We start from the raw sequence: 17,341 nt of genomic DNA, 5'->3' as shown, positions 1-17,341 counted from the left end.
ACTTCAGAAAATAAAGGCTGGATTGGAAGTACAATCCCAGATGTTATTCCTTTGTGGGGCACTCTTTTGTGTCATGGTAAAATAATGATGTTAAAATGTAACTTTTATTCCTCTTTTCTTCAAATATAGTGAAAAATACCATAATTGTGCATATATAATTTTTCTATGAATAAAAAAAAAACAGTTTTGTCTTGTGTTGGTAATAATCCACAGATCGGATATGAAACCCACTTTTCACCCGATTTCTCGGCCCTATGTGGTGGAATTGAATGACTTGGGCAAAATTGCATAAGTGTATGGCCAGCTTTACATTTTTGCACCAAACTTTACGTTATGATGACACCAGAAATGGAAAGTTAGGTCCCCAATAAAAAAAAAATTAAATCCTTTTTATTAAGCACTTTTCAGTACATACATGAGACGTTTTGTTACAATAACTGAACATCACCTCAAAATACATACCATATATACTCGAGTATAAGCCTACTTTTTCAGAACATTTTTTTTTTTTATGCTGAAAAAGCCCCCCTCGGGTTATACTCGAGTGAGGGTCCCACTTGAGTCAATAAGTTTTCCCATTTTTTTGTTGTAAAATTAGGTGCCTCGGCTTATATTCGGGTCGACTTATACTCGAGTATATACGGTATATATTATGGTGTGACAAAATGGTCCCCAATTTATTTAAATATATTTGTGCTCACGCTAGGCTGTTTTAGCAATGCGTCGTACCCTGCCCTAACATGAAAGGGCAAAATGTGCCCTCTCCATTTAGGGGCACCCCGTTAAAACAGCCCCTTCTCTCCCTTGCCAGCACTGCGTGAATAAATTCAGTGTCCGCACGTCCTTTATTCCAGTTGAGCAATGGACATCGGTGCTGAGACCTGGTGTGGCCTGGCCTACTGTAATTGGTAGAGGCAGTGGAGATCTGCATGTAGGTACCAGCAGGGGAGGGACCATGGATTTTTCTGTACTGGACATGAGAGGAGTTAATAGAGCAGGCATGTCCAAACTATGGCCCTCCAGCTGTTATGAAACTACACGTCCTATCATGCCTTGCCCCAGTCTTGCTAATTAGGGAATGCTAAAACTGTGGAAAGGCATGCTGGGATGTGTAGTTTCTTAACAGATGGAGGGCCATAGTTTGGACATGCCTGTAAAGTGAGATACATTATTTTGTGGCAGTTTCCCCACATGTGAAAAAACTGGTTTCTGGGGCCCCAGAGTGCGGTCAAGAAACATACTCCATGTAGTTCTTATTAAGTGTTTACTAGTTGTATATGACGTAAAGCTGACACGGGATCTAATTACGATTTTGTCCATATGTTGTAGAAAGACTTGCAGTCTTCAGGCGGAAATGAGGTGAAGAGTCGCGCTATAGTAAAATATTCCTCCGCGCCACCTCCTGCAGCCTTTGCCCAGCTCCAGGAACAGACCGATTTGAAGTTGCCACCTGCTAATTGGCTGCGGGAGAATGCTAACCTCGGGCCCACCATTCTTGGAAACAGCAAGAAGAGCAAATTATTTTCAAGGTGAGGTTTTTGCCTTTTAATAATAATCCTGGAGTGGTGGTTCAGTACTCATTAAATTAAGCACTACAGCTGGAGTGGGTTTTAGTTTAGAAGTGTTTCTTCTCAAGCTGTGGGTCTCCCGCTCGGTTTCCTTCATATGATCAGTCTTCTATTGTATCCTGTCTTTCCATAATCAACTACCTTGGACTAATTATAACGACAATAGAAGGTCTCTATTAACCAAATTACAACTTGTACAACTTTGAAATATTTGCATTTCCCTATTAATACTTTTGTAAACCGCTCCGAATGGGTGTATACAAACCAGTGACTCGTTTGTGATTGTTCGGTGTCCCTATAACTGCTCCTCTACACATAACCAGGATTGCTGCCTTGTGTGACTCTCCATACAGCCACCCCTGTGCACCTTTTGGTGTAAGTGGGTAATATAATAACTTTGAGCGCTTCTTTTTTTGTTTGGAAAAGGAAAAAATAGAAAATAAAGAAAAAAAGGGGTAAAATAAAAATAATAAATAAAATATACAAAAATATGTTGTTACTCCCCTTGTGTTTTTCTTTTTTTGTACTCAATGTGGACTTGTAGTCTTTTTCTTTCTATATATCTCTGTGATCTCCTCCGTTATGGGTTAGGAAGCATGAAAAATTGAAAGGAGAAAAAAAATGTGTAAATCTGCTACAGCGTTGAAGATTGATAATCCGGTCAAGTACATCTACTTCATGGCGTACCTGATTTACAAGTTAGTGGTCCAGAATACACCTATAGCGGTATCTTTTGTGGGTGAAATGAAGTGTAGCGTACCCGTATAAAGGTATCTTTTTCCGCTATTTTCTATTTCACGCATACAGGTGATGTAATAACTTGAGTAAAAAGGTTTTTTGTTCCAAATAACAATATTCTTTTAAAATATGAAAAAATCAAATAAAAAAGAGATAGGTGGTGTTCTGGGTAATTCAAGCATGCAAAGATGTTTTGGGACTTTAAGCCCCTTTTTCAAGGTAAAGGAGTGTAGTGCGCTGGCTGGATATTTATACCATTAAGATGGTTGACTTCTGGTTCCAGTGGTGTCCCGCAGGACTTATATTCTTCAAGTAAACATAATAACCTAATATATAATGCCATCATTTTCTATTGGACGCTAAACAGTGATATTCTTAATCCTTTAAAGCTGAAATTTTTGTGCGGCAGTTCAAAACTCTGGCGGCGCACCATCCGGAAGTTCCGGCGGCGTTGTCGGAAGTGTCCCTCCACGTGGTGATGGTAGCGTTCTGTTATTGCAGGAAGTATTGATTGCAGTGGCCAAATGTTAGGCGGCTTGTCTGCGACTATTTTTGTATATTTTTTTTTCTTTCTTTTTTTCCTTTTCCAAACAAAAAAGAAGTGCTCAAATTAATTATATTACCCACTTACACCAAAACCTTTTCCAAAGTCTGAAGGGTTAGACTTTTTTTATATAATAAATGAGCTGCATATAGTACACCTGTCTGAGACCTATGCTCAGTTTGACTCTCCATACAGCCTGCCCTGTTTGGACCTGCTCAACCGAGCTGACTTCAACACAGTGGGCAGGTTCATATTTTTGGCCAAATATATTATTATTATTAATAACAGTTTCTTTTATAGCGCACACATATTCTGCAGCGCTTTACAGAGAATATTTGAATCAGTCACTGCCCCAGTGGAGCTTACAATCTAGATTCCCTACTGCTACTACTAGAGCCCCGTTTTCCCCTGTACACCTATCGGAGGCCAGTACTACCGTTCATATATCCATTCCTTTAAAACTTTGGTTGTTTTCTTGCTTTGTTTCAGCTTCGGCATGGCGTATGATTTCATAGATACTGTTGGGAAAGAAGTGGACGTGGTGGCAGATTCGGAGGTATGATAACATTTAGACTAGACCTCTCCTTGCTCTTGACCATCTGCATATCCAGTCCCTCCTTGGCTAATTGTCGTCTCGGATCTATTGAACCAGGTCCTGTATTCCTTGCGTGTTCAGCCACAAAGGCCCGCTTTTCCTTGAAGCCTAAGGTGCTGTGAGGAGAAGTCGGTGGTAAAATGCACCCTCGTAGATTTAACAAGTGGGAATACACATAGATACCACATTTTGTGTCATTGAATAGCATTTGTGTGAAACTTTGGGCTCTTCCCTGTGCGGTTTGTCTAATCGACTGTGGTAAATCTGAATGAATAAAAAGATATCCACAAAGCATAATTTTTATCGGTACTCTTTACCTAGCACGGCGCCCATCGCGGGCATTGAATGCACTAAAAAATCTGGTGCGACGCGATGCCCGCGATTTCCCATAGGGAACAATGTTAAATTTCTCAATTGACCCGATTTTACTGTTCAATGCCTCAATTGACACGATTTTTCCATATGAAACAATGTTAAATGACCCACAGAGGCCAAATAGCCACCCTGAAGTGTGAAATGGCCCCCACAATTGTTAACGCCACCCCACGATCAACGTGAACCCGAAGCGTGGCGAGCGCAGCGAGGGGCGGCGGTACGCGTCCTACGACCTTTTCATACCCCCACTATCCACGTCGGCGTGGAGTTGAGAATAGAATAGTGTGGCGAGCGGACGCAGATACCTGTGAAGCCCGCGAAGGGACGCGTTTACCTGTGAAGGTATCCGCGTCCCCGCGCGGGGCTCGCTGCGCTCGCCACGCTTCGGGCTCGCTGCGCTCGCCACACTATTCTATTCTCAACTCCACGCCGACGTGGATAGTGGGGGTATGAAAAGGTCGTAGGACGCGTACCGCTGCCCCTCGCGGGCTCGCTACGCTCGCCACGCTTCGGGTTCACGTTGATCGTGGGGTGGCGTTAACAATTGTGGGGGCCATTTCACACTTCAGGGTGGCTATTTGGCCTCTGTGGGCCATTTAACATTGTTTCCTATGGAAAAATCGTGTAAATTGAGGCATTGAATAGTAAAATCGGGTCAATTGAGATATTTAACTTTGTTCCCTATGGGAAATCGCGGGTATTGCGTCGGTCGCGTCGCACCCGATTTTTAGTGCATTCAATACCCGCGATTTTTTTACCTGCGATGCCCACGATCAAAATTGTGGGCGCCGTGCTAGGTAAAGAGTACCTTTTTATCCTTTAAGATCATTATGTAAATACGTTGGGGTCATTCAGTTAGCTGCAATGCGCCAAATATTACGAACCGGATGGAACATAGATTTTTGCCTTGCATCCATAGAGGTTTGCAGAAAAATCAGAGATGACGCATCATCCAGGAAATTTACGTAGCCGTGATTCATGGCTGTTTCTGGTGGCACATCGCTCCTAGTAGAATTGGCCCGTTAATATGTAATCCAAGAAGTTTCTAGTCCTTCCCCTGAGGTGTTGAATAATTCTATCTTCCCGTCGTTATTCACTGCTCTATAGAACATAAAGAAACTCTTGAAGATTCCGTACAGCAAGTCTCACGTCAGTATGGCCGTCCACCGCATCGGAAGGACTCTGCTGCTGGATGAGCTGGACATCCAGGAGCTGTTCATGAGGTCTTCTCAGGTGAATGGTTTTATCTGTTTGTTTTTAAATAAACACTTCTTTCTTCTGCAATATGTTGTAGGGTAGAATCTGTGCTGGTCAGTGTAATACAGAGTGCGCATTCTGTACCAGTAATCCATTAAAAACCTACATGTGTTCCTATTTGGTACATGTTTTAGTGTTAGTGATAGATGCAGCAAGGACCCATCTAGGCAACAAAGCCCAATGGAGCATCAGTTGTATCAGTAATGGTCATCATCTGGGTTGGAACTACTATGAGCAAGTGAAGCTGCCACCAAGAAATAAAGACGCCCACAAACTAATTTGCAAGTGCAAACGCATTTACAGCCACGGGCTTGTGTTCGAAACCACAAGCACATGCCCAATCTGATGAAAGTCGCTCAGTTGCGTGAAACATTGGCATCGCGTCCATCTAAAGCTGTAAATACATCTACAGATTTATTGTCCGATCCGGTTGGTTGGAACAAAAACATGGTTTGGAATGCAACTGTCATTCAGATATTACCAGGTTTTTGTTCCAACCAGCAAGTTATGACAATAAATCTGTAGATGTATGGCCCACCCATACACAGTGCGATGCAATCTAGTTAAAAAAAAACACATGCGTGCATCGCACAGTACAAAAAGTATCGCCTCCCTGATACAACATGTACCATGTATGGGCGGCTTATGGCCAGCTTTATTCAGCCCTTTAGTTCACAATTTGTTTATTATAGTTTTTATTTTTCTAAGATACATTTTTTTTTTTTTTTTTTAACAAAAATTCATCAGCTTTGTCCTTTTTTTTTATTTTCTATTACACTTTGCAGACTGGAGACTGGACATGGCTGAAGGAGTTTTACCAGAGACTTATGGATCAGAAGTGGCAGAGGAAGAAGAAGAGTAAGGAGCACTGGTACCAGAAAGCCATCCTCTCCAAGTTCCTGTACTACAGGTGATGCCCGGCTTGTGCCCTTACATCAGATGGGAAGAGTGACTTCTGCATATCACATCAATAACGGAGGGTTCATTATGTTTCCAGTATTAATGGCGATGATACCGCTGAACCGGTCCCATCTGCTACTCCCGAGCCCACAGCAGAACACCATCTCGGGGAATCCGCAGCGGGGGATGATGTAGCCTGGCCTGCTCCGTTTGAGACATTAACTTCGGTCCCAGACGAGGATGGAGCCTCAAACCAGGTACATATTTGGGTCAGGAAATAAGAAATGAAATGTCCACAGCTGCCCTTACACACATTTACATACATTTCTACAGCTCTGGTTCCTTTGTCTCCAGAAATGCTAACCTTGGGAAAATTATCCCACACACGCAGCACTCGTGCATTTAGGGTCTTATTCAGCATGGCTTGCTAAGCAGTGTACATTCGTTAATGCCGCCCCCCGGGCAAACGAACGCCCGCCGCCCAGTGAATCCCCTTGGAAACATGCTATTCGCATGGGAGGGAAAACCATTCGATGGTCACTGACCATCGAATGATTTTAACCCCTCGTTCGCAAAGAAGTCAGTCTAGGTTGACTATTTTATTTTTTTCTACGAAGACCTGGCCCAAGATGGGGCAAACGACTGGCCCATTCAGGTTTCACCACTCCTGCGTTCGCATGGGGGCACCCACTGTTTTTGCTGGGCACACCCACCATTTTTGTGGGCATGCCCAGGAAACACTGGACGTCCCCAATGCGCAAGCCCCTGCTCGCCCTTCTCTGTGCAAATGCCTCGACGACTGTGACGGTCACCTAAGGCGTCCGCACAGCGGGTCAGCACATGCGGATATTCTCCGATACGTGTGCGCAGACCCCAAACATCGGTATATAGCGTACCAGGCTGAATCAGGACCAAAATCCCTTATGAATGGAAGATGGTATTTTGGTTGTGACCTGACGGATCCTCTTCTCTGAATGCCTGCCCATACGCTCTTGGATTTTGCATGTAGTTGTTTCTTGGGTTTTGCTGGCCCAGGCCCGCTGGCTTCGTTCAGTATGCATGTTTGTGGCCCTTTTTTCCTCCCCTTGCTCAGGGGGGGAGTGGTTTAGAGAAGCCGGAGCCGGCGCTGTAAAGCTTTAACTATTGAGTGCCCACATTCCTCCAGCACCACCTATAACCAGTGTCTCCTCATTGTCCCCCCTGTAATTCAGAGAAAAGGATTCATCCGCTGAGAACCAAAATCCCATTTTCCATACATTACTGAACGTGCCATTGTTCCTTTGACCGCTTTATTTTGTCATTTTTGCAGGGTCTTAAAAACGACTTTGTCCGGAACATCCTGTGGACATTTGAAGACATCCACATGTTGGTGGGCTCGAATATGCCTATTTTTGGAGGAGGGCGATATCCAGCTGTCAGCCTACGTCTCCGGTAAGCTCCAAAATCAGTCTGAAAGAGCGGATCTCATTTGTCACTGCTTCCCTAAAGAAACCCTGTGTTCTTTCACTGAGATGTTCTGCAAAAAGAATTTGTTTTTATGTTTTAGGGATAACAACAAACCAATCAATGTGCTGACGGGGATTGATTATTGGCTGGACAATCTGATTTGTAATGTCCCGGAACTTGTCATGTGCTTTCATGTGAATGGAATTGTGCAAGTAAGTAATGGACAGTGGTGTTCTGTGGTGATGTGCATTAGGGAGAGGATATCTACCAAACAGAAGTTCAACCGATAAATGCGTTCCTCCAAAACCAGTGGGGGCTGATGGCTTTAGTGATTGATGTAAAGAAGGACTTTACTACATATCTCCATTCTGCTCTGCGCGTGGAGTTGATTTGGTACTTGTGTATTAGCCCGGCGTCCCGCTAAGCAAATTGCTTTTACTATACACTTCTATGAGATGCAATGAGATTTAGGCACCCCCCCCGTTATCCAAGCCACCATGAAATGCGGCGAGCGGTGGCGGAACGCATCCTCCCGACCTTTTCATACCCCCACTATTCATGTCGGCGTGGAGTTGATATATATAGTGTGGCGATCGCAAAGTGACGGGCGTACGTGGAATACATGTAACGTAATCCATGTCCCCTCACGGGGCTCACTGCGCTCGCCACGCTTCGGGCTTGGTGGCTCATTGCACCCGCCGTACTATATAAAATCAACTCCACGCCGACGTGGATAGTGGGGCTATGAAAAGGTCGGGAGGGCTCGCTGCGCTCGCCATGCTTCGGGGTGGCGTGGATTCGAGGTGGTGCCTAAATTTCATTGCATTGAAGTGTATAGTAAAGTCAATCGCATCGCACTGCCCGTGGCCAGAGAGCAGTGAATAAATTACATAGGAAGATTGCACCGCACACAAAAAAATCGCATGCGGTGCGATTTACCTACGGTGCCGTACGTAAGCAAATTGGGCACCCTGCTAATACACAAGTACCGTTGATTTTATCATGTGGCAAGCCCGAAGCGTGGAGAGTGGCCGCGAAAAATGAGCCCGAAAGGGAAAGAGCATGCGGAATGCACATCAAGTAATCTGCGTCCCTCGCGGTGCTTGCTGCGCTCGCCACACTTTGGGCTAGTTTTACTGCACTCACCATGGTTCGGGCTCGCTGCACTCGTCACACTTTGGGAGGACGCGTACCCCTGCGCTCGCCACACTTCGGACTGACGTGGATAGTGGGGGTGTTTCAGGAACACATTCACACCTGTCATGTCATCCATCTGAAACAATAATGATTACACGTGTTACCAGTCAAATGGAATTTACTGACATAAAGAATAAAGAAAAAAACAATGAGCAATGTTCAATAATAGCGTCTTACACTCGTCAACTCCTCGGCCCACGAAAAAATGAAGCGCAGAAGGGTCAGAAAGGATAGGTGACATCATGAAACAAATTTGCCCCACGGAGACTAACCTTTTTCCTTTTTCACATTAAGCACCATGAGATGGCCATTGTCACAGGTCTGTGTCTCTGCCAGTAAGTGGGGCTGCTGGAAAAAAATCACGACTCCTCCTCGGTCTGTGGCAGGTTAAAAATGGTGAATGGTTCGACAGCCATGACCCACACGATGTAATACGTAGTGACACAACGCTGACTGACAGCGCTGACTACATGAGCTCCGGTTAGCCGCGAATGTACTGACTACGCTGGTTACGGTAACTTGACGCTGATGCTGACAGGGACGCTGGCTGCGGGAACACGATGCTGACAGGGACGCTACGCTGACTACATAAGTGGTGCTGTGAAACTACACAAGTACTGAAAGGTGTCCCATGGGTAAATGTATGACGCTTGGAGAAGTGGTATCTAGCCCCAAAAAGAACGCTACAGTATGTGCAAGGTGATAATATATAGATCCCACTTCTCCAAGCTTCATACATTTACTCCACCAGGTTTTATTCCTGGGCAGGGACTTCACTGGAGTACATTAAACTCCAACAATATACAAAGCACTTGAATAGAAAAGGCGACTCGCCCTGCACCAGGACAGGGAGACTGAACCTAGAAGAGAGACCATCCTAATAATAGAAGTTAATGGGCAATAGATTCTTTAAAATCATGCGCCCACAGATAATATCTTCCTGAAGGGGTGTTTTTAGTGATACACAAAGCTACCGCCGAATCCCCCTATTGGTCACCTAAGCAGTTCCTACACAATACATGAGCATTCTCACATAAGTATAATCTAGATGACCATGGCTTTGGGAAATCGATGTTTGGGGTGGAAGGGCTTACGCCTGTGATACCTTCTACCTGTTGAACATGGATCAGATTAGAGTAGAGATCTGAAGCATAAGGTATTCTTGACTTTTCAGAAGTACGAGATGATTAAAACTGAAGACATCCCAAATCTGGAAAACTCCAACTTCTCCACCAAGGTGATAAAAGACATCGCCCAGAACATTTTATCATTTCTGAAGTCCAACTGCACCAAGGAAGGTCACACCTACTGGCTGTTCAAAGGTAATGTCACATGTGTACGGAGGAGACCTAGACTTTGGCGACAGATAAGAACCGCTTGACCCATCTAGTCTGCCTTGGTGTTTTATAGACCTGTGAGTAACTTACTGTATGTAACCTACTATTAACTACCACTCATACCGGCCACAAATTGCTTTTCCACTTTGGTACTGCGTTGCACAGTATCAGGGCACTTCCAGTTGTTTGAGGGTCTCCGTCAGCATTAGTCTCCTTGCACAGCACCCTGAGCCACTTACTACTTTGCTGGGTGCTGTGACCTGGTTCTCCTAATGACTGACTTTGGGTCAGGACTGCAGGAAAGCAGGCAGCATGGACTCTGGGAGCTGCATCCGATACAGGACAGCGGGTGGATTATAGTGGAAGCAGAGATCTATAACGCACAGGATTTCACAAGACAAATGGAATTTGGCAGGAATAGAGCAGGGTTACATGATATAGGGCATTTATGTGGTGGTGTAGTGATTGGAGGAGATGCAGTTGCCAGCTGGGCAACTGCATAAAAGGTCGACCTGGGAAAGGTCAATAGAGTTTAAAAAAAAAAAAATTCCAATGGTGTTTTTTCAGTCTTTACTTTCCAGATGTACATAGAGAGAGAATATAATACGTGCCCGAAGCATGGCGAGAGAAGTGGTGCACTTATATGATGTCGACGTTGACACATACACCGAAAACCGTGTCGACCTTTTAATGTGTTGACCTAGGGCCTAATGTCTGTCTACTTTGACCCATACCCCTGGGAGAAGTTTTTTAGAATTTGCAGATGGGAGCTAAAAATGTGTTGCTGAAACCGATCTTTATCATACAAAGGAGACTGACCGGTTATATTTGCGTTTGTTTTTGTATTCACCTATATTGAGGAATGTGAACGCAAATACTGTACTGTTTTCACTGCGGTACATGGTGTGTGCACATGGGCCAATGTGGCGGTCGCTGATATCTGTACCGCCATCGGCTGGCTAGCAGGGAGGGATGGCGCGGGGGCCATGATCCGAGATATTAGAAATAGACTGTGCTGCGCAATCTATTTCTACTTTCGATTCCAATGCCGCGCATCGGGGTTGTATGCCTGCTCTTAATTTTGACTATGTAGTATAATATTAATACAATGAGCCTTTTTAAATAGCAATGCAAGAGATTTATTTGTAAATAAATCTATGTAAAAGCTTGAGAACAGTACACCTGCAATAACCGACATGAGTTTATACTTTACATCGTGGTCTGTCACCCATATGCAGCAGATGACCATGGGGCAGAGGGGCGGGCCGGAAGATGGTGTTTGAGAATTTTACTATAAATTTGCACTAATAGAAGTTTATGGGTTTGGTTGATTCAACCACAGGCGCCAGGAGCAGTGATGTCAGAGCAGCTTAACAAACTGCATTCTCAGAACATTACCATGTCTTTGAAGATGACAAATCTTTTTTACATTTTCATCTTATTATACTGTGATAGTGTATTGTTCATATCCATTGACCCTTTGTGTGGTGTTCTTTCCCCCAGCCAGTGGCAGTGACATTGTCAAACTCTATGACCTCTCCACTCTCTGCGAGGAGACGGAGGACAAGTACCAGAACCCTTTCACCATGCCAGTGGCCATCTTACTCTACAAGTAGGTGTTCCTGGTTTTATACACGTTCCCCCTTTCCATTGACTTATGGGGCCCATACATTAGTAATCAGCGGGGCAATTAGGAGTATGAGCAGATAAGGATTAGGGGTAGGGTGGAGAGTTCGGTTACAGCTCAGTGAAAGCACATTGCAGAAGCCGTCATTTTGAAGGGCTTGTAACTAGTCCATTTCATTAGAGAGGGTGCGGAATCTTCAAATATCTTATTCCATTGGTGGGTACCGTATGAATTGGGATTTTTAAGTGTATGGAATGGGGCAGTGATTTAAACTAGAGGTTTATGGGTATATTCAATTAAAGTCTGATCCATTCCGACATTAATGTGTCGGAATGGATCAGACATGCCCTATTCAATCAGCAGCCAAATTTGACTGTCCAATTTAGCTGCTGCTGCTCACCCAGCCTGCGCAGTGACCGGTTGAGCGACAGAGGGGGCGTGATGGTGAAGAGGGAGCCCGGTGAGCAGCTGCTGCTAACCCGATCTGGCGGCGGGAAGGGAAGTGTGTCAGGGGGAGGCGGGCGGGAGGATGGTGGGTAAATGAGTTGCTTCTGCTCACCTGGCGGCGTCCTTCCGGCCTCAATCCCACTTTTTTTTTTTTTTTTTTTTTTTTAAGTCTGATTGAGATAATAGGAAACTGGGGCCAAAACCTGCCGGATTTGGCTGCATTTCCGACAAAAGCACGTGGATTGGCGACTACACCTGGTTTACGACAGGTTGGAGCCTTCCGAGCTGTAGGAAAAATAACAGCCCTTATTTTATTTATTTATCTACAGATATTACCCTTATTGAATAGGGCGGAACCTCTTCCGACCCATTCAAGTCATAAACTGATGTCTTACCGACAAAACGGCAGTTTCAACTGCAATTGAATACCCCCCCCCCCCCCTTAGTTTTAAGCGTTAACCGAAAATTTGAAAAGCGTAACAGTTATGTTTGTTTTCTATTTTATTTTTGTGTGTACATAGAGAATCCACTTCTATAAATGGAAATGTTTCCTTTACTATATTTAAAGAAGTAATTGCCCGCATGTTGCAAGACCTTATTTAGCATTGCTTAATATGCCCCGAGACGGCATCCTGTGCGTGAACAGGTTATCGTATTTATGTCTGAAGAGAGCTGGGAAATTGACACTCGTTACAGCGCATTGTGTCTCCGTGGGCCACTAAAAGAGCCGCAGACGTATAATTAACCGCTCACGAGTTAGTTAATTAAAACCCATCCCTCAATCCCTTCCCGCTAATAGTATAAATGGGAGCCTGTGCGGCTTTGAACACTTCTGTATTTGTAAAGCGTGTCCATTGTGATCATATATCCTCCCGGGTGCATTTGTAAACCAAGTCATCCTCTCCCTTGAGCTCGACGCCGCACAATAACATTTTAAATATTTATCACGATGCATTAACGCTGTAATCTCGCTACAGCTGAAACTGAGCCAGCAGATCCTGCCACAGGGGGAGATGCATCATGTGTTTTACTGTGCGGGTAATGGAAGTACTGGCAGGAGGTTCATGGCCTCTTCCTTCTCTCTCCTAGGGTGGCGTGCAATATGATGATGAAGAAAAGCCAAAATCGGAAACATTATGGGACTATTCGCACATTATTACTGAACTGCCTGAAGCTAGTAGACAAAGGAAGGCATCCCCAAGTATGTATACTATGATTGCAGTCTTCATTCCATATATGGCCGGTCACCATAAAGTAATAGATCAGTAACCTGCGGTTCTCCAGCCGTTGTAAAATGATGGCATTCTTGACCAGCTGATCGGTGGGCGGGTCTGCTAGGAGATTGACAGGTTGGCCAGGTCTGCATTACATCATAGTACACATTTTTCTCCTTCATCCACTAGGTGTCACTGGAGTAACAGTGGGGATAGAAGGGCGACCACAGGCAGCATGGGCACCTAGCAGTTGGTTACTTTTTTTCCCCGTTCATTACCAAGGCGGACACTGGAGTACACTGTGGTATAGATGGAGGTGTGCGGAGCCAGGCACTTTAAGGGCGAGATGTACTAAGCGTTGAAAAGTGATAAAATGGAGAGTGATAACCCACCAGCCAATCAGTTCCTACCTGTCATTTTTAAAACACAGCCTGTAACATGGCAGGTTGGAGCTGATTGGCTGGTGGTTTGTCACTCTCCGTTCTATCACTTTTCAAGCTTAGTGCATCTGGCACAGAGTCTTCGTTCGTAGGAACATGGCTTCTCCATGACCATGCACCACCTGAACTTAGTTTAAGTTAAGTCGGGTATGGGTTCCAGAGGCTTCTGTTTCTGGTCAGACAAGTGTTGTGCTTCCGATTATGTCTGCATCGATGCAGGCTCAGGGGCCTGCTCAGGCCTTTGTCTGGGACCCCAGTGTCCCTTCAGCTCCACTATGCACCAGAGACTAGACAGCAGTGGTAAGTAGGATCCACCCCTTCCCTAGTGGAGGAGGTAATAGCACAATATTACTCCAGGACTGCCCTGGCAGCTTTCGCAATTAGGGAGAGTCTTCCTTTGGAGGTGCAGCCTGTTAGCAGGATGAGGGAGGTACAGGTTCTCCTCCTCCCTCTAAAGAGAGCCTCTGCTTATTCTTCCTTGTATCCGCAGTGCAGAAGCTTCGCAAGGATCAGACATCCCTGTACAGTGTACTCCAGTGCTCTGCACTGAATGAAGGCGAAAGCAGGAATTCTGATTGCGTTGAGCTTGTTGGTTGTTGTTGTTACGTGCTTAGTCACTTAGTTTTTGGCCTTTTTAAACTCAATTGAAGTTATTTTGAATAAAGAGGGGGAGGAGCAAAATTCAAATCCACTAAGATTTAGTGTGCCACGAGCCATACTTCACTATACTCCAGTGTCCCTCAGGGAACCACAGAACCTTATTTATGGGTAGGTACACAAATCCTGATTTTGTTCTAACTTGTCCAGTTTAGGCATAATGTACTTGGCAACTCTACATATAACCGTTGAAATTAAAACAAACCAGCCATGGCTCAGCTGCTACGAGCGCTTGAAATTACCGAGATTTTTGTAGGCAAATTTGAAAGTTCCCAAGCGAATTATTATTATGATGGTGAAAATGATAATTATCTTTTTTCCTTTTTTAAGATCATTGCTTCAGCCAACTACATGCTGTCAGAGCTTTTCCAGCTGAAACCAAAGAAGGAGGAAAGTGGGGACAGTGCCTCTAATGGGAATTCTGACGAGAGCTACAGTGAAGAGGAAGAAGAGGAGGATGAGGAGGAATTGGCCGACAGTGACGAGAACGGATCTTACGGTTCCACATCTAAAGTCTCAGGCGACTGCAAAGCTGTGGCTGTCATTAAATCTGTCTGGGAGCTGTCCGTTCCCGAGAAGTACAAATCCACTCATCAGATTAGGGTAGGGAGGCGATGGCCAAGGCTGTGTCTAATTTTATAGCATTAGCCTACATTTCTTTTATGTTTCTTTCATCTGATGAAAACCGAGCACATCACTGTTCTGGATTCTATATAACAAAAAGAGTTTTTAGAATTGTTACCGCCTCCTTGGCAAACCGTTTTGTTAGTCACTCTGTGGTCTATGTCTCTTACTTACGAGTGTAACTATCTTTAATGCTGGGAATGTTCTGTGTGTTTGGTTACTTTTCCTCTTTGTGTCACGTGGTCCTTTATAGAGCATGGATGTAGTCACATCAGGCCTTTGTGGGCATGGTGTTGTTTGAGTCCACGAGAACACGTTATCTTGAGGTATTGTGGTTTAACAGGCCCACGGCTCCTGCAGCATATAAAAAGTGACTCTCGGAAAATGGCTGCCCCCATAATGCAGACCGTTTTTGAGGATGCTAGCGTAGGCGGCGGCCTCCTCTAGCAACCTTAAAAACGGTCTGCTGTATGGGGGCAGCCATTTTCTGAGAGTCACTTTTTATATGCAGCAGGAGCCGGGACCCGACAGAAGTGTGGGCTGCGGCAGGAGGTACTGTTCCAGGGAGGGCGCGGGGTGCAGACAGCAGCGGGTAACTATAGCCCCGCAGACCCCCGACGCCTGCACCTTCTCAGCACCTCCCCGCCGCTGCAGGGCTATAGTTACGCCACTGCCCCCATATGGTCATTTTAAGGTCAACTGCTTGCACACCCTTCTCTCTCATTGTTTTACTTCTTCTTCACTCTGATAGTCAAAAGAGAATCTTTACTTTCAAGCTAGTTTTTGTTTTTTTATTCACACGTGACTTCTGCCCCTTTCCCCCTTTGACATAAGAGCTCTGTATTTGGAAGTCAAATGCAGCACAGTTGCACGCACACACCTTAAAACAGACATTGATGAATAATAATGGTTCATGTAAGGATGTAAATATTATGGTCTAAACATGTGGCGTAAACTCCCCTGACCGTCCGCATGATGGATAAATCATTGCGTGTAACTGGATTGGATCATAATTCATCAATGTCATGGTATTTTACTTGTGTTGTGAGGGCACGTTTCTCATCCAGCATTGAATAGCTCCAAAATGCCACTATGTGAAATGTCACCAATGCATGCATCCCAAGCTGTAGAAACTGAACAAAATCACAACGCGTTTCGTCTTCTGACTCCTCCCCCTTTCCATTGCAGCCGAGCTGTGCATTTCCAGTCTGCAATGACACAGAGGAACGTTGCCGATTGGTGCTCGGGTATGTCCTAGAGGTAAGTTCATTCTGTCCCTCCCACCAGTAATATCCTTTTACTCTTTCATGGTCTTCTATATCTGCAGATATATGCAACCAAGATCTCTGTATTGTCTGATTATTATATGTATATTTCTCATTCAGTGTGCAATAGGGATACAAACTGTTTTTCTTTCCTAACCAGATTTACCCCTCCCTGTTGGCACCTGAATGACAGACCTCTGATTGAGCAGCTTACCAATAAAAATGTTATGGTCTTCTAAGTACATTCTGCTTCTTTAAGAGCCTGAAGTGCATTGATGGCAATGTTAAGAAGGAAGGGGAGCTGCCAGCTGCTGATCCCAACACCCCGATACCCCTGAAATATGAAGATGAGTCTGCAAATGTTGCGTCTGAGAGCCTAGAAAAGCAGCTGGCGTTACTACTGCTGAACAGTAAGACATTTGCCTAATGAATGACCTGTTGATCCTCTTGCTTCTCCTGACACAGTGGGATTAATACAGCCTTCTGCTAGAGTCAGGACAGGGGAGAAGACCTACCTGGAGGGTATCCGAATGTCAGTGGTCTATGTTGTAACTGACCACATCTGATTCGTCAGAACTGTCCTTACTGCCCTTATGAGCAATGCCAAAGTGTGAACCAAACAATCAATATTCCTACAGATTGTCCATAGTGGGGTCTTCTGCAGATAGACCTGACAGTAAAAGCAAAAGTTGCCAGTGACCAATTATTATGCCAGATACAGGAAAGAGGGCAGAAGCTATAAATGGCAATTTGGTCTGGTTTATGGGTTTCCACCAGTATCCCATGATGCAGAGAGACCTTAGAATGATCATGTGACAGTGATTCTGCCCCTTTGCTGATGCAGAGCATAGTTCTCTGGTGTTAGTGTGTTACCAGCCCAGAGATCTGACCAGTCTCCTCCCGCACTCTCTGGTGTATCTCATACATCAGGAGCCATCAGCCCCTATTATACTCCTGCTCTCCCCCTCACATCATGTCACTGTGTGTTACCAGCCCAGAGATCTGACCAGTCTCCTCCCCGATTTTCTCTGGTGTATCTCATACATCAGGAGCCATCAGCCCCTATTATAGACCTGCTCCACCCTCACATCATGTCACTGTGTGTTATCA

General features: G+C 44.8%; 1 protein-coding gene across 1 annotated transcript in view; it reads left to right on the top strand.

Moving 5' to 3' along the window:
• EDRF1 (erythroid differentiation regulatory factor 1) overlaps positions 1 to 17,341 on the top strand; it is a 48,911-nt gene that overhangs the window by 1,372 nt on the left and 30,198 nt on the right. The window contains exons 2-14 of the mRNA XM_083149534.1: positions 1,330 to 1,529; positions 3,340 to 3,406; positions 4,928 to 5,053; positions 5,863 to 5,987; positions 6,075 to 6,234; positions 7,287 to 7,408; positions 7,524 to 7,635; positions 9,795 to 9,942; positions 11,461 to 11,569; positions 13,121 to 13,232; positions 14,673 to 14,945; positions 16,155 to 16,226; positions 16,491 to 16,641. Of these exons, the coding sequence (XP_083005660.1) occupies positions 1,330 to 1,529; positions 3,340 to 3,406; positions 4,928 to 5,053; positions 5,863 to 5,987; positions 6,075 to 6,234; positions 7,287 to 7,408; positions 7,524 to 7,635; positions 9,795 to 9,942; positions 11,461 to 11,569; positions 13,121 to 13,232; positions 14,673 to 14,945; positions 16,155 to 16,226; positions 16,491 to 16,641 (1,777 nt within the window). The remainder of the gene's footprint in view (positions 1 to 1,329; positions 1,530 to 3,339; positions 3,407 to 4,927; positions 5,054 to 5,862; positions 5,988 to 6,074; positions 6,235 to 7,286; positions 7,409 to 7,523; positions 7,636 to 9,794; positions 9,943 to 11,460; positions 11,570 to 13,120; positions 13,233 to 14,672; positions 14,946 to 16,154; positions 16,227 to 16,490; positions 16,642 to 17,341) is intronic.

Source organism: Crinia signifera, chromosome 6, assembly GCF_055691185.1.
Source record: "Crinia signifera chromosome 6, ASM5569118v1, whole genome shotgun sequence".
Lineage (NCBI taxonomy): Eukaryota > Metazoa > Chordata > Amphibia > Anura > Myobatrachidae > Crinia > Crinia signifera.
This window is presented reverse-complemented; position numbering and strand designations above follow the sequence as displayed.